The 24,897-nt window shown below is 41.3% G+C and overlaps 1 protein-coding gene across 3 annotated transcripts in view; it reads right to left on the bottom strand.

Annotated features, from left to right (window-relative positions):
* atp2b3b (ATPase plasma membrane Ca2+ transporting 3b) overlaps positions 1-17,754 on the bottom strand; it is a 91,811-nt gene extending 74,057 nt beyond the window's left edge. For 2 of the 3 annotated variants that reach the window (XM_087834167.1, XM_087834169.1), the window contains exons 1-2: positions 12,847-13,378; positions 1,023-1,795 (exon numbers count right to left, since the gene is read on the bottom strand). In XM_087834167.1, coding sequence (XP_087690293.1) covers positions 1,023-1,272 — 250 coding nt within the window. In that variant the 5' untranslated portion in view covers positions 1,273-1,795; positions 12,847-13,378. Of the gene's footprint in view, positions 1-1,022; positions 1,796-12,846; positions 13,379-17,665 lie in introns of those variants that run through there. The other variant, XM_087834166.1, reaches the window with a different exon arrangement.
* Between the last annotated feature and the right edge of the window lie 7,143 nt (positions 17,755-24,897).

Here is a 24,897-nt window from a genome sequence, read left to right as displayed (position 1 = left end):
TGTGATGTTTAGAGTGTGTTTGGAGTGTGTAGTTAATGTGTTGTCCTGTGTAGTTAGCGTGTAGTGTTGTGGATAGTTTTGTGTTGTGTGTCAGAACAATGAGGCGACTACGGTCTCCAGATAAAAAAACAGGATGAGTGACACACCTGCTGCTATCAGACCTGCAGGTATCAGGCTTGTGATATTCTCCTTTACAGTGGACAGAAATTATTTTTTTGGGAGTGGCACAAATAATTTATGTAGCATCCTATTGAATGCAGAACACCTGATTGTTATGTAAATAGTTTGAAATGGTTATTAAAAAAATGGGGTAAAAGGTAAATGGCTGCAAATAACTTTGTTGTGCATGTGATTTTAAAATTGACAATTTATATTTACATTTAAAGTTATGAAATATGATTCATTAAACATGTTTGTGGTTGTTACAGTAAAAAAATATAACTTTTTTCTACTCGGATTTTATGTTTTTTGTCTGATTTTAGATCAATTGTGTTAATACAGTATGTCAAAATGAAAACATAACTGTAAATTCAGACACGCGAGGTTGTGCTGAGACGGATGATACCAAACAAGGCAAAGTAAATCATTTTTAAAGGTGAAATGTAGAGGTAAAATCAAAAGTGGTTAAAATGGCCAATTATACCCTGGACCCCACAGGGTTAAACTTTTTTTTTATAATGCAATAGTTATTTTTAAAGTAATTAATTACTTTTAGAATCTTGTAACTCAGTTACTAACTCAGTGACTTTTTTGAAGAAGTAACTAGTAACTATAATTAATTACTTTTTCAAAGTAACTTGCCCAACACTGATCCCCACTGATGTGCTGGTGCCTGTGTTTGACTCCAATCAAGAGTACAATCTCATTCATCCTCCATCTTCTGCTCTATAAATTCATCCAACCAGCAACCAGCTACTCATCCACTGTACCATTCCTCCACCAGCCCATTCATCCATATAGGCACGTCTTCTTTTGTTATCAATTCTTCCCACTGAACCATTTCTACACCCATGTCTGCTCACCATCAGTGGTATTGGACTGTAGTCGCCGGCAGAGACCCTCTGTGTCTCCATAGCTGTCCTGTATCTTCTGTAGGGCCTCAGCCCCTCGGAGCTCCATCAGCTCCCTGAGCTCCTTCACTGTGACCCCAAAGTCTCCCCCTGCATGGCTGCCATCTGCCCTTCCTCCTCCTCCACCCCCACCTCGTGTCCCTTTGGGGTAAAACTCCACAGCGCTGTTTGCCATTTCACCCATTGTGGCTGTTGTTGACATGTCAGTAAAAGGTTTTGTGTGTGTGTGATTTTCTTTCTCTCCGTTGTCTACTCAGGCCCCCTTTGGTTTGGATTCTGGAGGGTTGTTCATGTGCTCAACAATCCTGTTTCTGACTAAATGTTTTATTCAAAAATGATTTTATATCAGGGTAATATGTATTTTTTTCACTTTAATGTCTTGGCAATAGTCTCTCACTGCTCCTTTAAATCTCCATAACTGAAGAAGGCTGAAGAGGAGGATGAGGGGGTGAAGGACAGCGAGCAGGGCCACTTCAGAAGCGTGACATCTGAATGAATCCAGTTTTCTCTTCTGTCGTCTCCTCTGCGACTCAACTCTTTCCTTGTTTCTGTCCCCCTCCCTCCAGAGTCACGGCCAGTCCATGGACAGATGCAGGTACGGTCAGGTGGACCAGCTGTTGGGCTACTGATGGGGATGAAGGGATGATGAATGGATGGAGAGAGGGGCGATCAAGGCAAATAAGAGACAGGATGTGGAGCCAGTTCAGAGGTAGCTACACCAGGACCTAAGAGAGAGAGAGAGAGAGAGAGAGAGAGAGAGAGAGAGAGAGAGAAATTACCAGCCTGTTCTACCAGTCTCAGTCATTAAGATTACATCAAATCCTTTCTCGGGGCAAGTCGGCAGAGTCAGATGCAAAACTGGTGCTTTCTATGCAATAGTTAAAAATGAAAGCATTAATCTTAACATAAATAAATGTACAAAGAGGAAAAAGTCATAATAAAACCCTGAAACACACAAACCAAAGATCATCACCCATATAGTCATTAACTTTTTGGCAACTTAGGAGTAGCAAGCAAGGTCAAAACACAACATTATATTTATTATATTAAACAGTGTCTTACTTTGACAGCCAGCTCACAGTGAACAGCATTAGCAGTAAGTTCATTTTCAGAATTTTTAGTTTTGTCCCCAGACATTGAGAAGAGTAACTAAAGTCTCTTAAGCTGCTAAATGCACAACAGTTTTTTGTTACAATTTTTCTTTTTCAATGATGAGAGCAATGAGAGTAAATCCAAGAAGCAGTAGAGATAAAGCAGAAACAAGACAAGAAACTAAAAAATTTATTGTATTCTATAAAAATCTTAAGTTACCCTTTCTTTCTTTATATTTTGCTTCCAAGGAACTTTCACGTCATTTTTCAAAGTGGTCTATTCTTTCCCTTTTCGTTGTTGTTAAACACTTATGAATCAATCAAGCATAAAAACACAGCTAACTCAAGGATTCAAGCAGTGCTGTCTTTACATGTCACAGACAACTTAGCAGAGACAATTGCAAATTGTATCTTTGGGCACTTTGTTACTAGCAGCCTGTGAACATAATTTGTTCTCATTTCTTTAGTTAAATCAACAAAAAAGAAATAAGAGAAATAATACAAGCAAGCACTTGGTGACAGTGGGACGGAAAAGCTCCCTTTTTACAGGAAGAAACCTCAGGGAGGGTCAGCCATCTGCCACAACTGGTTGGGAGTGAGGGGAGGAAGACAAAAGACACCCTGTGGTAGAGAGCCAGAGAATAATAGTAATTAATGATTAAATGTAAAGTTGTGTATAAACATATATAGAGTGAAAAGCAGGATTAAAAAGAAACACTCAGAGCATCATGTGACAATCCCAGCAGCCCAAGCTTATTGCAGCGTGACTAAGGGAGGATTCAGGGTCACCTGATCCTACCATAATTATATGCTTTAGCAAAAAGGATAGTTTTAAGCCAAATCTTTAAAGCAGAGAGGGTGCCTATCTCCCAAATTTAACCTGGGAGCTGTTCCCACAAAAAAGTTTCAAGTGTCTGCGTTGCAAAAGCAACACAACATCTTACTCAACATTCTGAAAACTCTCCCATTCTGCAATAACATGCATGCACAAAGGTCAAGGAAGACAACAGAAATTGTCCGACATCACCTCAGACATCCATAAAAAGGAGTCTGTACAGATCATAGCATTTAGCTCGCAAAGATGAACGGCCTTCCTGCCTTCTGCAATTGTTATTGTGAACAATTTTAATTTTACTCATATCCATCATGCAGGCACAATGAATGGAGTGAGATTTTAAATTTTGCTTTAAGGACATCTGTATCTAAGGATACGCTTAGGTCAGACACATTATGTATCTGCAATAAATAGAAGTGTAGCACAACTTAAAACTTAAAGAATTCTATGTTGATTTAATTTAGTGTTAATTTATAATTTCTAGGGATGCACCAATACCGATACTGGTATCGGGTATCGGGGCCGATACTGTAAAATGTGTGTGTACTCATACTCGTAAAAGTTAACCGATACCATGAACCAATACCAACTTATTTCATTAATCAGAGGGTGGCTTGTCATTTCTGTTGTAGTTTTTTAGATTGATCACTAGGGGGACATCCCGCGCTAAACGGGCACAGGGTTAGGCGAGTGAGCCTGGCGGCTCCAGATAAAAAAGAGAAACTGGAGGCTGCTGTAGCTAGGCTAAACAAAATGTCAGCAGTGTGGACCGGAACAGCCAACTTTAACTCAGGTTTTGGAAAAGCGATGAAAAATGTCAAGAGAAAATCCACAGGCAGTTAAAATAACAGAGGCTCTGACTCATTTTATCGCTCTGGATGACCAGCCAATGCCGGTCATGGAAAGCATAGGATTGCACCGTCTTCTCAGCATACTCGAGCCGCGATATGAAATTGGACACTCTGCAATAATTTAAAAGTTTATTTTATTCTCAAACCTAATTTGTATTTATTTTATTCCAAACATCCATCCATTCGCTTCCGCTTATCCTTTTTCAGGGTCGCGGGGGGCGCTGGAGCCTATCCCAGCTGTCATAGGGCGAGAGGCAGGGTACACCCTTGACAGGTCGCCAGTCTGTCGCAGGGCAAACACATAGGGACAGACAACCATTCACACTCACATTCACACCTAGTGACAATTTGGATTATCCAATTAACCTATCCCCACAAGCTGCATGTCTTTGGACGGTGGGAGGAAGCCGGAGTACCCGGAGGGAACCCACGCAAACACGGGGAGAACATGCAAACTCCACACAGAAAGACCCCGGCCTGATGTTGGAATTGAACTCAGGACCTTCTTGCTGTGCGGCAACAGTGCTAACCACCGTGCCACCGTGCTGCCCTTTATTCCAAACAGAAGTGTTTATTTATTATTCTGAAAGCTCGAGACAGTGCCCAATAGTTCAGTGATATTTTGTTAAATTACAATGTGGAGACTCCGCAATAATTTAACAGAAGTGCTTATTTTTCACTTGAAATTATTTTTGTGGTCATTTTTATTAAGATTTTATTTTTTATCGGCAGAGAATAAAATAAAACCTGTCTTCCAATTCATTGCATTTGTGTGTGTGTGTGTGGTAGAAGTATCGGTTTTTGTACTCAGTATCGGCAAGTACTCAGATCCAAGTATCGGTATCATATCGGTTTGAAAAAATTGGTATCGTTGCATCCCTAATAATTTCTATTTCTAATCTAAGAGATACACTGAATTAATTGGGTAAATAAGAAGGAGGATTTTATGTTGATGCAAAGATTTGTACAATAGTAAGAAAGCAGAACAAAATGGATGTAAAAGCAGTGTTATGTTTACATAAAAATACAATACACAAGTATTTTGTCACTAAAATCAATAAGAATACTTGTCTGTGAAGGTTCTCAGTCATCCAGGTCATCGTAGTCAAAGGAGCTTGCAAAGAAAAGCGTCTGGACTTCTTTAAGTTACTTGAATACTTGAATAGAAAAATACTGATCTCAAAATTCTGGATTATCATGACTATAATTATGTAGCCCTAAAAAAATACAATAACATACAAATAAATACAATGCAATACAACGAGGATATTCCATGAACTTAAAACTTTAACTTTGCAAGAATTGTTGAAAACTGAAAGGTTTAAGTTCAAAAATATTTTCTGAGATTAAAGTTACATTGGCATTTTGTGCATCTGCAACGGATTATTCAAACAAATTATAGTCTACTTGACACAATATGTAAATACCTACGACTAAAGTCTATAATAGACATTAAAGAAACACTGACATAAACTGGGTCTAGTCAAAAAAGAGCCAAAAAACCCTAAAACAACAAAACACTAATTTAAACTGATTTAAAGAAACAGGAACTGAAACACAACAAGCAGATATAGCCTGACACATAGCTGGTTACATTCTCTTTACTGAATCCATGGATATCGGTCATAATATATGATTAAAAGACTCCAGGGTTGTTGTCTCTGCAAGCTCCATGAGTCTTTGTCTTTTTCCCATTTGTAGCTTTTGCTTATATCAACTAAGAATTACAAACTTGAACATACTCATACTGGATCATTAAAACGCAATATTTGCCTTGCTGACCTTTTTGTCAATAAACACCACGAGAATACCTAAACCTACACTCTACTGTACAGCTGGGTGATACACAGATAAAAATAATTATCATGCGAAAACCTTCCTATGTAAGTATACCAAACATAATCAAAGTCAACAGAGATCATTCCAGCCACACTTTGACAGACAACACAAAAGGCCAATGACAATGAGAATAGTGCTGCCCATAACAAATAATATGATTGGAATAGTTAACGTCATGTCAACTTAAGTTGGCACACACAACGCAGAACGTAGGAGGAGGAGCCAGGAGCATCACGGGAGCTAATGTTTGGGCTGCTACACACCAGTAAATTAGGAATGCCGACGAGATAAAAGACAAGATGACATCTGAAAATATTAACAAAAACTTGAGTGACAGCGTTACCGAACATGACACCCCAACGGACACGGCTTCGAGGCTCAAACGCAAGGACGGTGTTGAAAAGAAGGATTCAAGGAATTTGGGAGTATGGAGGTATTTTGGATATTTAAAGTATGGCAAAGAAACACAGCAGCATGCAGACAAATGCAGGTAACACCACAACATTATCTCAGTAGCCACAGTCAGACATGTCAGACTTAAGCAGCTAAATAAAGAGACTGACCCTGACTACAAACGTGGCCGTAAACATTTCTCGCTTTTCTAGCTACATCCGAGCAACTGTGTTTGCCACATCAGACTGATGTTGGCATGACTTGCACACCAAATCATACATAAGCCTCACTGCTCACTTCATTGAGACTGTACAACACTTCCCTTGGACCATAAGCGATCACAATTGAGTGAATGTGTCCATTTTATTTCTGTTCTCGTTAGTACAAATTCAAGAAATGTTTTCAAATGTGAACGAAGGATCATCAGTTCTAAACAGTTTATTTCTATACATAATTACTACTTTATTTCTTTGGAACTGATCAAAATATTTCAGTTTCTTTGTGTTTTTCTGTACAGTGGTCCCTCGCTTCACCTTTCGTGGCCTCGCAGTTTTGCGGATTTTCTTTTATATTTTTTGGAGCAATTTTACATGCTATTTTTTGACAGCGCATTGTGTTTTGCGTCCTGATTGCCTGTAGACTAGGGCTGGGCGATATGGCCTAAAATTCATATCGTGATATAATTTGAAGCATGTGCGGTAACGATATATATCACGATATATTCTTTTCTTCTGTATAACGTATTTTCCACACTATAAGGCACACTTAAAATCCTTTAATTTTCTCAAAAATCGAGAGTGTGCCTTATGTATGAATTCTGGTTGTGCTTACTGACCTCGAACCGATTTTGGTGTGCAGAAATCTGTTAAAAATGTTTTAGTACAACTTTGGTAAGCTGCACTGCTTGATGGATTGTCAGAGCATTACGGCTGCCGTAGTGAGGAGCTTCGCGGAGTAATCTGGGTCCAAAACTCCGTCCTGTTCAGGTCCCAAAGTCAAACGAACACTAAGAGTTAAAAACGGTCTAAATCATTTCATCTTTAATAAAATCATCAGCATTGCTGCTTTATCAGGTGTAACAATTAAGTTTAACATCCATGCATCCATGAAAACAGAATTTATTAAATTTAACGGAGTTAGAAGTTAACAGGAAGTTAGCTCGCTAGTTTACACCTAAACATTTCATATCATGTTCTGACTGAAAGATTTTTGAAACTAATTAAAACGTACAGCTCTGCTACCACTTCCAACATAAATGAAGACAGAAAACTAAACAGCAGTGGCGTTTGCAGGGTTACTGAAGTTGGACTACCTGGTATATAATATTGTGCTACGTGATTGCTAGCGACACAGCTATGTTAGCATAACATTAGCACAGTGAAGCTGGAGGATGAATGCCAACTTTTTTTCCACTCAATAAAAGTTAACGTGAGGGATTCTGGTGGTCAGGGACAAATGCAATCGTATAGCAGGATGCTATACACGGCCAAACTTCAGTCAGGAGAACAACTGAGATTATTCATCCACAATACGAGGTTAGTTATTAATATACTGCAACAACATGGGAATAGAACAGCTGCGAGAGAATTCAACATTAATGAATCAATGTTACGGAAGTGGAGGAAGCGCAGTTTTTGGCTTTCCCCAAGTGCTTCATCTCTTTGCTATGACTGTCGCCCGCCATAATTTGCAGATGATAATGGTTTTAGCCGCTGCGATGCTTTCGACCAAAACAGGTGCAGCTGGATGACATCATCAACATGCGCTATCGCGATAGAGCGATATAGTCAAAATCTCTATCGTTGGCCAAATTTATATTATTTTCTATCGTATATCGTTTATATCGCCCACCCCTACGGTAGACCATTGTCAATCAATCTCGTGCCGTGTCTCCTCTACAGTACAGAATGCGTTCACCTTGTCAAATTTACATTAATCTTCGATCGCTAGCAGTGTGACTCTGAAGTGCTGTACTGTATGTCTGTAAGTTTTCTCCCCAACAAACACAACAATGTCGTGTTTTGCACCGTCAAAGGCAACCGCGGGTGCCTTGGTTTCATTCTATAATACTGGAGTTATTTTTCTACGAAGGTTTGAACTTTGAGTGTTTAAACAAGTGAGAAAAGCGTGAAAATGCTCATGCCTGTCTGAGAAAAGTGTATAATGTGTGTAATGAGGAGTTTTACAGCCTATAATTGTAAAAAATAAAGTTGGCTACTTCGCGGATTTCACCTATTGCGAGTTATTTTTAGAACCTAACTCCCGTGATAAACGAGGGACCACTGTAACACTTAAAGGTTTTGCTTTAGTTTGCTATTTATACCCTTGTTATTAATTTAAAATACAGTTGTTGCAGTACATTTATAATGTTCAGCTTCTGACAGAAATAATATTTAAACCATAATTGACCTTATATTTTCACATCTCACTTAAAATTAAAAAGGAAGAGAAAAAGTCATCCTTGTATTTTATATCATGACATATCAATATGAAAATAGTTAGATTGTTTTCCATATCTCCCAGCCCTACTCTGGTGCTTTGTTGCTCAGTACTTCTCTGTCCTGTCCATGTTACTGAGCCACAAGCTGTGGGACAGAGAGCTTTTTATCAAAGATGTAAAATATTGGTCCCAAATTCAGAGCTCTTTCCTCCCTTTCCTTAAAGTGGGTCTGAGAGGGTCTGCTCATTTCAAACTTAATATGCTTAATCTCTACTGTTTACTGCGTGTGTACCCTTTCATGCTTCACAGTTCAGAGTAATCTTACACTAATCATTTATGAAGCTCCTCAGCTGATGCTCATCTAAAATAATCTGTTTTCAGTCCCCTACCGCTCCCTTTCAGATAACTTTCTTCTGATTGGCTGCCCCTCACAAAGTTTTATAAAGTCATGTGAATAAGGCTTATATGCATACCACCAGACCTACTCTCACTGACATCACACAGAGTCAAACAGAAAACAAAAGACTGTGTCAAAGTACGTGAGTGAAGCAGTCTGAATCCTGAGCTTTTCACTCAGACCGATTACTTACATACGATAACCACATTAATTGAAAGACTGGCTATGTTTTACAGTATCATGCACCTTTGGAACAGTATATAGGGAACAGAAATATGGGTAAAGCAGAATAGACCCATTTAAAAACAGAGCACTGCAGTTTGTTATTGCTTAAAGAGGACTAAACTGATGTTTTACAGAGAACTATTTACAACTGTGGGTCAAAATGCGAATGTGTGCAAACGTGGGAGAGCATGTCACCCAATGTAACACTGTGCCTAAATAGCAATATAGTATAGTGTTTTTTTTCTACAGCCATCCATTCTCTAACTTCTTTACTTTACAAAGGAGGACTTCACACAAAGTATGTGTGAGACGTTATTCTTTAATTCTACCACTCAATAAAATAGTTTTGTATTTACAGCGCTGCACTGTTTTAGCCCTACTATCCCCGGGAATCTTGTCCTGCATCATACATGGGGGTCACCATATGGTTATAGGGCAGCCACATGTCCTACTGTAGAGCCCCTTGATGTAGTTGGGAGGTCTGTGATTATTAATGTCGTGGGAACACACTGAATTTGCAAGTAATTTTAGCTGGTTTGGTTTTACTTCAGATGGAATTTTCTAATCCTATCCCCCCGGTTCGCTGGGGCTATTACATTAAAAAAGGGAAAAAAAATTGAAAAAAAAAACTGAAAACGCCACTGGTGGGGAAACTAGATATATTCTTTTTCCTGCTTTGGATATTTTTATATTTTTGTGGGACTTCTAAACAGTAAGCTAGCCTGTCATACTCCGATAGTATTAATTTAGACCAGTTGAATACACTACATCTGGAATTTCCTGAAGTGAGCTCCTCATCTTAATCTATTGAAAAACAATTTCCTAATCACTGACAAAAACATGTTAACCTATCTCTGGGACAAATTTCATTAAAATAAATCTGACACCAACAACGCTCAGCATCGCCTAGGACGGCAGCACATTCCTTTCTCTTTCCACTGCACCAACACTAACGAAGCTTCATCCTGCATGAGCAAATAGCACCGCCTTTAACTATTCTCAGCATCACACATGACACATCAGATTATTTTTCCCTATAAGAGTATTTTACATGTGGACGAGCAGAAAAACCCCCAAAGTGAAACTGATTATTAATTCCTTTTCTCCTCCCTCCTCTCCACTCTTCAGTCTCTGCCTCTTGCATCTTCTCCCTCCCCTTTTTCTTCTCTTCCCTGTCATGCTTCTATCCTGACTGAGAGTGTTAGTTTATGACTGAGTCACCCTCCTTTGCCTTTGAAGCTTCTTCTTGCTTTATATCTATCTTTCTGCTCCATCTATATGGTTTTACCACCTTTTTGTGTTCTTCCATTCTGTGTCTTGTGGTGTCTCATTGCTTGTTATTATTTTTACCTATTTTTACCTCCGCCCCAATCCCAACACCCTGTTCTTGCTGCTCTCCCCGTCTACCTGCTTCCTGCTACTGCAATCATTTATTTACTCAGCCAGTCGCACATTTTCTTATCCAGCCTGATGTCTTACTCACTGATTCCGTCTGATTTTGTAACGGTCACGCAACAAACACTTCTGTTCATCGTCCAAACTACTGCACCCAACTCTGAATGTGGCCTTCTGCTTGACTCAGCTTTGATGTGTGCAACACATAAGTGCATGTAAGGCTGCATTACATACATAGCAAAAAAAGAGAAGCACTTTGTTTTGTCATGCATTTCTAACTCTTATGCACACAAACCTTTAGGCACAGGATGCAAGCATCACAAATGGACAGTAAGCACACAAAGACACAAACCCTCATGCCCAGAGACATCAATTATATGATCTGTCATGACGCACACAAATGTGTCATACACAACAACGCTTTCAAAATAAGAGAGTCAGCGAAGGGGGTAGGGGTGTCCTGTCCTGACTGAAAATGTGTCTGAACATGAAAAGAGTCAAACAAAAGGTCACCACAATTGTCAGCAGCCTGCCCATTTATACTGAATGCTGGACCTGCTTGTCCACACACTATCCCATAGAGGGTTGAAGCAATTTGATTTTTTTTAAAAAGAGAAAGTGTCCGCTCTGTTCCCTCTGATGTTTTCTCTTCATTGCAGCAGCAAGGAGGTTGAGAAGTGTGCAGAAGACACAGGAGAGAAGATCCTCATGGGATTTGAATTCGGGCCAGGAGGTCCATGTATGCTTTCTGACTTTGTGTGTGTGTGTGAGTATGTGTGTGGTGGATAGAGGCAAACCAGGCTCCACAGACTTGAGCATGTGTAACTGAATAAGTTTGTGTGCAGCAGTGTGTTCACGTTTCTAAATCTTGTGCACACTGTTGTCATCTGGGGTGAGATTGTCCACATTCCGTGTATGTGAGCGTGTCAGTATTCCCTATAGCTCGCTGCAGTCCACCTGTGCACCTGCAGTCCTACTTTCCGACAGGCCCTCTGGTGGGGCCTTTGTATCTGGGCAGCTGCCTGCCTGGCTTGGTGCCAGTCACACTTCTGTTATTCCCCAGTGGGAATAGCACACTTAGAATTTAACACAGTCAGAGGCTGAAGCCATTAAAGGTGGGCCGCCAACAGGGCTTAGAATCCACATTACGGTAGAGCCCATTAAAGAAACAGGATAATGATGAGGGGGGTGGGGATGGAGAACGTTTGAGAAAGACAACAAAATGTGGGCATAAATTTGGGGAAAGAAAGAATGAAAGAAAATGGCCTGGTGATAACTAGTTAATGGGTACTATCGTGTATCCATCTGTTTCCATCACATCCAGCACTGATATACTGGTATCCCATGTCCTTCCCACATGAGCGCATATACATCTCCACCCACCCAAAGCTAAAGTCACATTCACACACATTACTAATTCTTGGTGCACCTGGAGCTGCCTCATGCAACAGTGTATTTCCCATTCAAAACGACCTTTCCTGGTCACCTTCACACTTACTCAAGCTTCATCTCTCGGCTCATCTTCAACACATACAGCAACAAGAGGAGGTTATGAATAAAGTCGAGACACTTACACGGCAGGCCCGCTAAAAGGCAAGGAGAGACAGAGTGAAGCCAGTGGTGCGCCACTAGCTTACCCGATGTCCCTCCGCAAGGTTACTGGCCCGGCCACCGCCGGCCCACTCTGCCTAACTCACACCCACGCGACGCCGGGCGACATGTGAAGGTCCCTTGGGCCACGGATCATTACCGGATCAAAATGAAACCCCCCGCAGTTGGCGCTGCAGGTGTGATGCGCCGTAACCGAGACAAACAACGCAACTGATCCCAAATAGCCCTTACATGCCTGCTGCATACAGCGCCCGGGAAAGGCAAGAGACAGGCGCGAGAACAGCGCGTGCTGCTCGGTGATAATGTGGGACTGTAGCCCTTCATCAACTGACACGGGACACGGATGAGTGGATGGATGGAAGGATGAATATATATGTAGATTTACACACGCGTGCGCACGCACATCGGCGCGTAGACGCGCGTACACGCAGGCACACACTTCCTTATAATGTCATAGCGCTGCTCGCCAGGTTATTATGGTATGCTCTACTGTATAGGCTTTATTATAGCTGTGTAAGGCCTGCGATGACAAATGCCACATCAGGCCATGTTGCATATTCTGTAAGCCCGTAAAAACCTCCCGACATGCGAGTAATGAATCACAGCGAAAGCAGCACATCTTCCCCATTAAAAAGGCGCTCGGGTGCCCGGGGTAAATAACAGTCACGCACGCGAGCACGCACGGACTCATCGACTCACCGTCCAGGCCGAGCTCAAGGACATCAGCATCAGCGCGCGGGTGGGGAGGCAGAATCCCGGTTAATCTGCGTGTGCGTGGAGTGGAGAATGTCCCAAACCGGATGAGAAGACACGGGGACAGGGAATGCGGCAGCTCCCGTTGCCTGGAGTCCGAAGGAGTGAAGGGATGAAAGTCGACGGCCGTGCGGGTAAATATTCCGCTCCGCGCGGTCACCTGACGGTTGGTCGGCGGAGTTCTGCGGCGGTTGGAGAGAGAGAGAGAGAGAGAGAGAGAGAGGTAATGCGCCGGTTGAGGGTTTAAACACCTCCGTTGTGGGGAGGGGGCGTCCGTGTGCCTGGACGAGGATAGCTACTCCCTGCTGTGAAAGCAGCTAATTTAACCAAATTCGGCGAACTGTGAAGGGCAGTGGGAGAAAAAGGAAAGAAAACAAACGTGTGAGGAGAAGCTCATGCGACATCTTTGCAGGATGAGGAGGAGATTGAGCTGCTACCAGAGCTCGCGCGCACAGGAGCTCAGTCTCAGCATCCGTTAGAGGGGGTTGAGGGATGCTCTGTACGTCACCCCCACCTACTCGCCTGCGTCATGACGACACCAGACACACCGCAACGAACGTTTTTCCTCTAGAGCAGTCTCTGTTATCAGTTGGCATCTAAAGCCATCTTTTAAAAAATCCCAGCACGGGCACGCATTGATCTCAACATTACCTTTTAAAAATAAAGCTTCCAGTCGTTCACTTATAGACCTATAGCCACAAACTAACCATTCTAATCCACTTCACCACTGTTCAGGTCCTTAATTGGGCTTAAATTGAGTTCTCCAAGTTACCAAAATAGGCAGCCATTTTGGTAATTTGGAGAACTCATTTTATGCCAAATCAACTAACGGCAAATCTTATAACAACGGAAAACATCAAAACTCTTATTCTGCAAACAGCAAAATGTGTAATCCAGCACATTTAAACAAAATGGCAATTAGTACTACATTTAAAGAACACGTGGATCAGATCCTGTCCATTTAAATTCACTACAATCTTTACATGTCTGGCATTTGAGTTACGAACACTTTATACAGAAAGAACACCAACATTTTAAATGTTAAATGTTTACATAAATGGTGTGGTGTTTGTGGTGATATGTTATTTTGCCAAATGTGTGCATTATGATGTGCCTTCACTAGCTGGGACCACATCGTCATTTAGAGTTTCAGGTAGATAATGGTTAAGCAAGAATTAAGGCTGCAGTTTAGGGACAATCTCAGCTTCTGGGCCAGACATAGCTTCATGTGTTAATGAAAGGTAAATGAGTTTTAAAAAGGGAGGGAGGATGTGCCATAAAAACAAGTAAAAACAACAAACAGCTTGTCTTTCAGGAGGTAGGTGGTCATATACAGACAGACAACTGGAAGGGGTGTGTATAAGGTGTTGGCCCACTCCTGAAATTCAGATAAATTGTTTCCAATTATGAGCTGCATTATAGCCAAACATCTCCACTTTTGTCTTGTCCATCCAAAGGACATTATTCCAGAAGTCTTGTGACTTCTTCACATGCAGTTTTGCACCTCTAAGCCATGCTGCCATGTTCTTTTTAGAGAGGAGGCTTTCTTCTGGCAACCCTTCCAAACAAGCCAGACTGGTTCAGATTTTTTGTTATTGTACTTTCATGAACTTTAACATTTAACATGCTAACTGAGACATGTGGAATCTGAGATATAGCACTTGGGTCTTTCTGTTTTTGGGTATTTTTTTTTCTCTCTGAGCCAAGGGCGTAGATTTGGTTTTGGCATTGGTGGGGACAGATGAGTCAACCACGGAACCCTGCCCTGTTTCTTTTTTTTTCCTTTTTGTTTTTGCTTCTTGATTTAAAAAAAAGGAGAAATATACTTGCCTACATATGCTATTCTACCTGCATTTAAACCATTTAAAATTACAATTCATAGTTTTGTATGTGAATTATATAATGTTAAATTACTATTAAACAAATGACTGACTAAGTATTTTATACTTTAGTTTACTTCAGCCATATTCCATATAAATCAGATATCATACAAAAATAAAAATAGCTTCAAATACAGTCATGACAATAAAAGAATATGACTTTAAGGACTTAACAACATTACTTCAGTTATAGTACACCAACATCTCTGACACATTAGCACTAAGGGAACACTGAATGACCTGGTGGGTTTTGTCCATAAAACTACTCATCTAAGATTACCACAAAGTAACAGATCTCTTAGCAAAATTATGCAACATTTTAGGCACTATTGCTCCTATCAAATCAGTGAGCTGGGATGTTTTACTCTAAACATGAACTACTGTTACAGCAACAGACATGGACTACTGGTGTCCCACACAACAACTCAATGTCCACTATGTGAAGGAGCCAAACACATGCCTTCTCCTCTCATTAACTGAGATAAACTGCTGGCATATTTGTTTTACATCTATACTGTCCTGCTCAGGCCCTCCAAGGTTTGGAGGCCTATCTCCCCCCACCACTTCCCCTGCCGGGGGCGGACTCCCTCAGACATTGGTGCGTTGGTGGTTCTTTGTGTCCGGGGGTGGGCGTCCGGGTGCACACCGGCTCACTCCTTGGCGGCTGCTTATCGGGGCCTGGAGCCTGGGGCTCGCTTGGGCTACTTCGGAGGTGGGGTGCCCCCGGCCTCTCGGCCTGGGGCTCGGTCACTCAGGCACAGCTGGCTGCCGGCGGAGCTCACGGGCACGTCGCTGCAACCCCCCCTGGCTTCTGCTCCGTGGCTGCTGGGTGACCCCTCATCTGGGACTCTCCTCAGCTCTTTCTGGGACAGTGGCACGGCTGCCCCTCTGTTGGTCTTCCTTGGTCTCTTGTGTTCTGGGGGCCTCAGGATGTCTGGAGTTTTGATCTCCTCCATACCTGCTTCATGCCCTGGAGGACGGGGCAGTGGCCCCCCACACCCTCTAGCAGATCATTACATGAGGGAACCTTTTAAGAAAACAAGCGCGTCCATGCTCACAGGTGTACACACGGGTGATCACACACACAAACTACACCCTTTTTGGCTCCTACCTCAATGCACACTGTGCTGTCGATCTTACGTGCTGCACAATAATGTCTAATATTTAGTATTTACTGTCATATTCCCATATATCATTGTGATGTTGTTTATTGTATTACTCTCGTTTTCTTCTGCTTGTTTTCTTTTTTCTTTCTCAACAGGTGATCCAGGTGATCGATACATGTATTTTTTTTCTTTTTTCTTTTTTTTTTTTTTTTTGCTTATTCTGTTTTTTGCCCTTCTCCCCCGTCCCTCTTCTCAACTGTTTTTCTTTCCCTCTTTCTTTCTCCCTTTTCTTTCCCCCAGTCAAGTCTGTCCCGTATTCAGCAAGTGAAAATAAAATAAAGAATAAAAGGTGAATCAAATGGACCATTACGGCAAAGCTGGGATGGTCAATTTGGTAAAGAAAATCCGTTGGGCATCTTTCTTCGCCTTTAGACAATAATTCTGATGGCAAAAGAGCCAAACGGGACAGGCAGAAAAAAAAAAAAAAAAAACAAAACAAAACATCTATACTGTCCAGTCTCTCCTGGTGGACATGGCAACACGCAGTGTTGGGAAGGTTACTTTTAAAATGTATTCCATTACAGAATACAGAATACATGCCCCAAAATGTATTCTGTAACGTATTCCATTACGTTACTCAATGAGAGTAACGTATTCTGAATACTTTGGATTACTTAATATATTATCATGCTGTTTACAACTACATGAATGTACTATTGCTGTGATTTATTACTGTTACTGAAGGTCCGCGGCTCCAAACCGTAGTAAAGGGACCTCTGGCTAATACGTGTTGGGCTAGCCGAAAACTAGCTTTACTTTGTTGTCTGGGTCAACTTTGCTAGCAGAGACAGAGAGAGGGTTGAAAGGCTGCTCCAACGGAACTTATTGTTTCGGAGGAAAACACGAACACGGTGTACAGTCGAGTCTTAATAGCTTACTTACAACTGGGCTCGTCAGGCACTCTTCTTGGCTGCAGTGGTTATTATTATATTTACATGCTTCCAGCTCCCGTTTTTGCTCGATGACAGCTCATACTTTTCCTTTTTCTCCCTCCCTCGCTCACAGACACATAACGTGTATGGCAGTCCATTCTCCCTGCAGCACGGACTACACTGCCTGTGATGCTACATTCTTTAGAGCTATACCTGTAGCATTCTGCCTATTAGCTTAGCACAGCAACAACAAAAAGGCCTCTCTCACCCAGGAAACAGGCAGAGAGAGAGCGTCACCCTGTATCCATGGCAACCGTAACGCTACCGCCTGGAGCAACAGAACGTAGCTGTCAAACAAAACCCAAACAGTCCTGACCCGCCACAATATGAAACAGGGAAGTACCGCCGTGTAATCCATTTATTTCAACAAAGTAACTGTATTCTAAATACCACCTTTTTAAACGGTAACTGTAACGGAATACAGTTACTCATATTTTGTATTTTAAATACGTAACGGCGGTACATGTATTCCGTTACTCCCCAACACTGGCAACACGTTATTCATGGTTACATACAATTTTAGACTGATGTGGGCCAAACTCTAAAACGATGTGTCGGGAGTTTGCTGTTCTCCCAGGTTCAGATATTTGAAGTTTGCACAGCTACATTCTCGCCTGAAAAAATTGTAAAAGTTTATTTTGCAACCCAGACAGAGTAATAAGAGGGGCACTGAAATTCGGGATTGTCCGAGAAAAAACGGAAGGGTTGGCATGTATTGCCTTGCATAGCCTGTAACGTTATTATGATGGACAGATTATATGAGTGAACTTGACTTTAAGTGACTTACATGTTTCTTTGAAAAATACTTTCTTATATCCAGGTTCTTCCTCTTTGCTGCCATCCTCCTCTCCTCCCCGCAGCGCAGGCTTGCCGCTGCTAAAACTAAACAGAGCTCCCTGAAAGGCACAGCCAATCACATCGGCCATATTTGTCACATGATATAGGACTCCAGTAGAGAACGTAATTTAACTCTTTCTGCACCGCTGGGTGAATGAGACGTTGACAGATCGCTTTTTTAAAATTTCTATCGGTGTTGTTTTTCTTTACTCGAAGAGCTCAAATTATTGGTGGGGACAATTCAATAATCGCTGGATATTGGTGGGGACACGTCCCTTCCGTCCATGCCAAATCTACGCCCTTGCTCTGAGCATTGCATAGTCTGACAGGACAGCCAGTCCTGCGAAGATTGTGATATTGTTTTAACACACACCAGAATGCTCCATACCACCAAACTATGGAGGACCACAAGAGCCACGCGCATCGAAATAAAAAATCCTGTGCTTAATTAATGAATTGTAGAATAAAATCTGCATTTGTAAATTCATTTTTGAATTCCAATTTAATAAACTGATTTTTAAAATGCTTTCTAAGTCTTCATTTCAAAAAACATTTTCGAATTGCACTTTAATAAACTTCATTTCAAAAACCTTTTTCGAATTGCACTTTAATAAACTTCATTTCAAAAACCTTTTTTGAATTGCACTTTAATAAACTGCATTTCAAAAATCTTTTTTGAATTGCACTTTAATAAACTGCATTTCAAAATCCATTTCCCTTTCCTGTTCGCTCAGGAATTAACATGTGGATTAGCAGTTGGATTAACAACTTCATTTTAAAAACCCTGCTGCTATTCAAATTAGCCACGCCGTGGGATGTAAGGAGCTCTCTGATTGGTTGGTCAGACAGCGTCTGCCAGCCTGGATTTTTCTAGCGCATAGCTTCGCCCTGCTAAGAAGCCTGTGTGCTTGTACAAAGGCCGTTCGGCCTCGGGATTTACACTCGGCTCGACACGGATATGTGAAGAATGAAGGGACCCTGCAGCGAAACGGTGAGCCCAACCTCTGACTGAGTGCCTGTTTACAAAGTCTGACCACCAGTAAAGGTAACGTGCTAACGTGGCTAACGCTAGCATCACCGCATGTAGCCTCGTTATTTTAAGGACATCTTAGCTTATGAAAGTTCTACGTCGCAGCTGTACGAGCTAGCTACGTGTTTTGTAAGCTGCTGTGCTCTTCACAAATAAAGCTGGAAGCAGCTCAGACTATTAGAACCAGCACTGAGGCCTGTTACATTTATATAGTGTTAGAGCAACGGCTGCAGCCTACAGCCTTTAAACTAGCGATTAAAATACTGGCAGTAAACTCGTCAGTCCAGATGTTACCACATTACTTTGTGATACTTGTGAGTTAAAACAACTGAGACAGGCTGATTAAAATAACAGCTTTCAGTTCTCTCATTCAGCATATAAAGACTCGAGATCACACTACTGATTTCAGTTCATTTAATATGTGAGTGCACAGATTCATTCTCAACTGGACATAAACGATGATCAAAGATTGTATATATGATGAATTCATCAAATCCCAGCCTGTAACACAGTGCGCTGAATCTTAGCGTTGAATGTCCAGTATATTCTAATCAGTGCAATCTAAGCATTCACTGAACCTACAGTATCTACACCTGTGTGGCAAATGTGTGGTAAAGCTACAGATAATGAAATTTAATTATTAATACAATATACATCATGAGAAACGAAAGCTGAAATTAATTCAGTTTAGTACTTTTCTCTGTATGCTCTGTGATTATAAAGGCCTTAAATTCTGTGATATATACTGTAAATGATTTTCACAGAGGTCTTAAAGTACTTAAATCACTGCTGATAGTCTGGTTGTTTATATTTTCACATTTTTGTGTCTGTAGGGCTGTTTGATGGCAATTTGGACTCCTCTGGGAGATGAGGACACACCCACACCTGTTCCATACTGCAGCCATTGATGGTGTTACAGCTCTGAGTCAGCTTTGGGCCATCAGACGCACACACTGGAAAACCAGCACCGGGACTTCATGCAGGAGAGACGGCCTCTCCTGCAAGTGCAATTCGAAAAAGATTTTTGAAATGAAGTTTATTAAAGTGCAATTCAAAAATGTTTTTTGAAATGAAGTTTATTAAAGTGCAATTCAAAAATATTTTTTGAAATGAAGACTTAGAAAGCATTTTAAAAATCAGTTTATTAAAATGGAATTCAAAAATTAATTTACAAATGCAGATTTTACTCTACAATTCATTAATTAAGCACAAGATTTTTTATTTCGATGCGCGTGGCTCTTGTGGTCCTCCATAGAAAACTGCCACAACTTCTTTTATAGAGGTGTTCACACTTGCTCCTTGAGTGCTCGATTAGCAGCACCTGGATAGTAATTACCTTCTTAATTCCTGGCAGCACTAATGGTATACTTACCTTTCACAGGACTGCATAGAGTCTCGTTAACACTTGTTTTGTTGTTTATCATATTGCTGTAGTAGCTCTGTTCCAGTCTTACTAACCAACATTTGATTGTATGGAAGTCTGTGAGGAAACAACACATTTTAATGACCTTGTATTGCCCCCTAAGTAAACAGTGTCCTGATGACTTTATGTTCTCTATAATGCCACACAATGTTTCAGGTAGGCCTGCTTTGTTGTAGAAAAGTTACTATTACCAGCATGCAGAGTCATTTGGTTTCTTAGTTGCTCTTTGTTTCTAATTTCAAAACACCAAGAAGGCAAAAGCTAAATTCTCAACTTAAAGCTCCAAAACGAGACTTCACTAAAGAACAGCTGATGAAATGATGGATAACTTCATTGTGTATAGTTTACAGTCATAGATTTTTTTTGTTTGTTTTTTGCTTAAGTGTGTAAAATCTTTAAACCTCTGCCATTTATTTAAATAAAGTTGTGAGCTTTGTTACAACTGCCAATCTGAAAACTGACCGAAAAGACAAACACTATGCATCTTTGTTGTCACTGTTTTAATCTTAGTTTAGTACCAAACGATTGAAAAAATGGCACAGAAAATTTTCAGCAAGTTGTAATTATGTTTGATTGTGGACAGACCTACTGCCTCCATAAAAATGCATTAGAACATTTGGCTACTTTGTAGCAATACAACAGCTGTACTGTAATACAAAATTCCCTGTAAGGTGGCAGAGGGAACAAAATGGTGTCTGGGGAGAGCCAGAAATATGTCTTATTCTAATGTCTCACACATTCATCTTTAAGTTCACCTTTAAAGGTAAAGGAAATGTTAGGCAGTTGGCCAAACCGCTGAAAACCGCATAAGACCTACCTAGTACCATCTGAGGTCCTCCACCTGTACCACCCCTGCAGTACAGGATATTAATAAATATACTATGTTACTCTCCAACTTTAAACTTTAATACTTTAAAGCTAACATGCAGACAGTAGCTGTGCTTAACTGTGCTTGCATGCTTAAGCAATTTGTTTGAGCACCATTTGTATCCAGTTAATTAAAGCCCTTCCTGTTCTGTTTGCAGTGTGTGGTTCTGGGAAATCTCCTCTGGGGCACAGGAGAAGTTGAGTTTATATTTCTGGAAGCAGCAGCAATTCTTATGACACGAATGGAAAAGGATGCCCTGTTATGTGGAGTGAGATCAACTGAAGAGACAAAGTGTTCTTTTCATGCAAACTCTATGAAGTCAAGTGCAAAAACAATGCTTTTCAGAGTCTGCACATACAAGCCCTGTAGATAGTGGCCTCCATACATTGGGAAGTTGGTCCACAGCTCATGTGTCTGGGTGAGAGGGACCAGAGTTAATCCCACTTTAGAAGCTGGGGGCTGTTCTTCTGTTCTCTGCAACTCCACAAAGCTCAGGAACTGTCCACTGTGCTGAAAGCTTGCATATCCTGGCGTTGAAGAACAGAGAGTCATATGTTCACTTCATGTAATCTCCAGCCAACACACACACATACACCAGTCACCCAGACCCACACCACCCTCCCCCATCCACATGCATGGCTATTGTCAAAGCTGTTGTACAGCATTATACAGCACGCCAGTGTGAGGAGAAAGAGGAGAAATGTATTTATAGATGAATCAAATGAATTTATTAATAGATATCCTCTACACTGCAGGGAGATGGACCACAGACTGTCCATGCAGACACACACACACACACACTGGCACGGCATGCACACACATCTTGATGAAAGCTTTGGTGCTGATTTTATAGTTTCGTCTTGTTATCTTTAACTCAAGTAAAGTCTTACGTCTTTATTTGAGGTTCACATTTGTGTTGTTATCTCAATCACAGCTGAGAGTGATTTGCATTCCACATGATGAATGAGAGATAGTATATCTGGATTTCAGGAGCGGGTGCTCTGTCCATATATGACTCCCCTGTACTACAAGCTGTTTGTTCTTGTTTTAGTGCCCCACCCTCCCTCTGTCCCTTTTTCAATTCATTTACCTCTCATTAGTACATGAGGATCTGCCCTGCCTGGGAGCCGGCGCCAGTCCCCTCTGAGCCCTTCCCCAAACTGCAGCCTCAATTCATGCACACACCATCTGCCATTATCTACTCGAAACACTGCCAAACCTAAACGTGGATGTGGTCCCAGGTAGTGAATTGTAATTCCTTTGCTGATTGTTTTAATCTAGCACCAGCCTCAGGTCAAAATTTTATCCTCTCAAATTCTGTACCTTACTGATAATTATCAACATGCTGGAGACATACTTATGATTACAAGTTACAAACAAGCTCCTGCTTCCATTTAAGTTTCATTTGAGTTTAATTAAATTTCCAAAAAATTGAGAAGCTGTAAAAATATATATTGCAGAAAAGGCAGTGCAAAGTCACATAGTGGAGCTACTGAAGTCTCCGAGGAACAAGACACAAAATTCTGATATGACGCCTCCTATTAAACAAACCTTTGTCATTTGTCATGATGTGGCAGGTAATTGAGGGGATCCAGTGAGTGAAATATGTTCATCTGCTTAAAAAAAAAACAAAAAAAACGCATCTCAGCAGTAGATATTGTAGTTAACTCTTGCATTAAAAAAATAATTCAAAACAACAACAACAACATATTTTCTAGTCAGACTGAAAAGACGACTCAGGATATGATATCATCTGATGGATGATACAAATCTTTTTTTTTGTAAATATATACTTTCCCACCTCGTACCAAATTTGAATATTATTCTTGACAACTGGATCACCAGCGTGCGTTTACAGGTTTTTCATATTAGCATATCTGCTCAAAGCACGGCTACATCCAAGTAAAGCTTCCAAGCTGCTGGCATGCCTAGAGACTCTTGGCCTTGAGTCTTAACTCTTAATAAATTATAACTGGAGATGTTTTTTCAGAACACTTTGTTTTTGTTACATAACATCTATTTTTACAAAGAAATGCTTCACATTTGAACAGTTTCTTTATAATTATATTCCCAGTAAGAAAGGCTGTGTCTCATAAGGCCTTGACAGACCTTCAGCTGACAGTACGATGGCTTTTTCTGTCTGCTGACCAATCCATCTTTTCATTATCTCTCTGTTTACATGAACGATGAATCATGCAAACTGCTCTTTTTGCTCCTCCCCTAAATACTAAGACCAGGCGCACACCCGCACGCACACACACTGACAGACAAACTTGCTCTCTTCAATCTATTGTCTGTGCATTAGGCATTTAGTGTGTTTAGAAGCACTTGGTTGATCTCTAATAGGTCTGAAGCTGAAGGCTGCAGGGCTTTTATCAGGTCAAGGACACTCAGCTCCTAGACTGCAGGCTTGATACAGCTTCAACATCCCAAACTGTCATTTTGATATAAACACTTGTGCACATGGAGATGCACATGAACACAGCTGGTTGTGTGAGTGTGACCTTCTGACTTGCCCTCAAGCCCAGAGTAAAGGCTGAAGTGATGTGTAAGCAGATCAGAAGTCAACAGAGGAGAGGGGAGGCCATCCGAGCAGGCTGGAGAGTGCTGAAGTGTGATACAAAGATAAACTCTCCAATCCTCCACTCGTCATTTTACCTTCGTCTTTGCCTCCTTCTTCTCCTCACCTACCAACCTTACTTCCACTCCTCTCACATCCATCTATGTTGCTCTCCTTTCTCCCTACTCCTCTGCTCCTTCCCATCTGATGGTTAATTTATGGAGCCTGCCTGAACGTGCACCTTCTCCATTATTAATACAACATTAGGGAGACAGAGGGAGGAGGAGAGCAGAAGGGAGGAGAAGCAGAGAAAAAATGTGGGAGATGCAGGGACACAGGACAGACGGTGAAAAGAAAAGCAGTGGAAGAAAGCTGAGGATTTGGGCAGAGGGATAAGTACGGAGATGGACAGGAACAGAGAGAGAAGAAAAACAGAGACAAGGAAGACAGGAAAGGAGCAACTGAGGAGAGAAGCAGACAGATTTTTCCCAGTACATACACAAGGGGGGGGAAAAAGCTGGAGATAAACGAGAGTGACAGATGAGAAGGGAGAAAATGTGTCAAGAAGAGGAATGCTACATGACACGTGATGCTGTTGGGATGCATGCAATGTATCCTGCCCCGTGAAGAGAGGCAGAATGCACGAAGAGGATGAGGATGAGGGGGGAGGCAGAGACTCAGATGTGTCACAAATGATCATGTGACTATCTTCAACCTGGACAAACACACACGTACAGGCAGACCTGATTTTTTTTGCAAGCTAAATTCAGGAAAGTAAGGTGCTCATCTGCTAAATATATCACATCTAAGAAGCTTTGAACAGAAGGAAGAAAAAAAAAGACTTTAATAGTATCCACAATTTCAGTTTTCTCCTCGCACACAGCAGCAATGACAACATACAGAATGTAAGAATGGATATATTCCATATTCATCTTATCATCAGTATATCTTCAAGAGATGATCACAACCAGCAGTGTGGCAGACATCCAAGCACAGTGCCAAACAAGAAGGAAGAAAACATACATTTCACCATATTGATTTATCTCAGTTTAGTGTTTTTCTGTAGTGTAGGTTCACAACAACAATCTTCTTATGGTGCTTTCTATTGGGGCGACCATGGTTCAGGGTGTTGGGAAGCTCATCTTGTAACAGGAAGGTTGCCGGTTCGATCCTCAGCTCTGTCTGTCTTGGTCATTGTGTCCTTGGGCAAGACACTCCACCTACTGGTAATGGGCCGCTGGCACGATATGGCAGCCTCGCTTCTGTCAGTCTGCCCCAGGGCAGCTGTGGCTACAACTGTA

The sequence above is a fragment of the Neolamprologus brichardi genome, chromosome 20, assembly GCF_056152115.1.
Source record: "Neolamprologus brichardi isolate AB-2024 chromosome 20, ASM5615211v1, whole genome shotgun sequence".
Classification (NCBI taxonomy): Eukaryota; Metazoa; Chordata; class Actinopteri; order Cichliformes; family Cichlidae; genus Neolamprologus; species Neolamprologus brichardi.
Note: the sequence above shows the minus strand (reverse complement) of the source record. Positions and strands in the feature narration are given on the sequence as shown.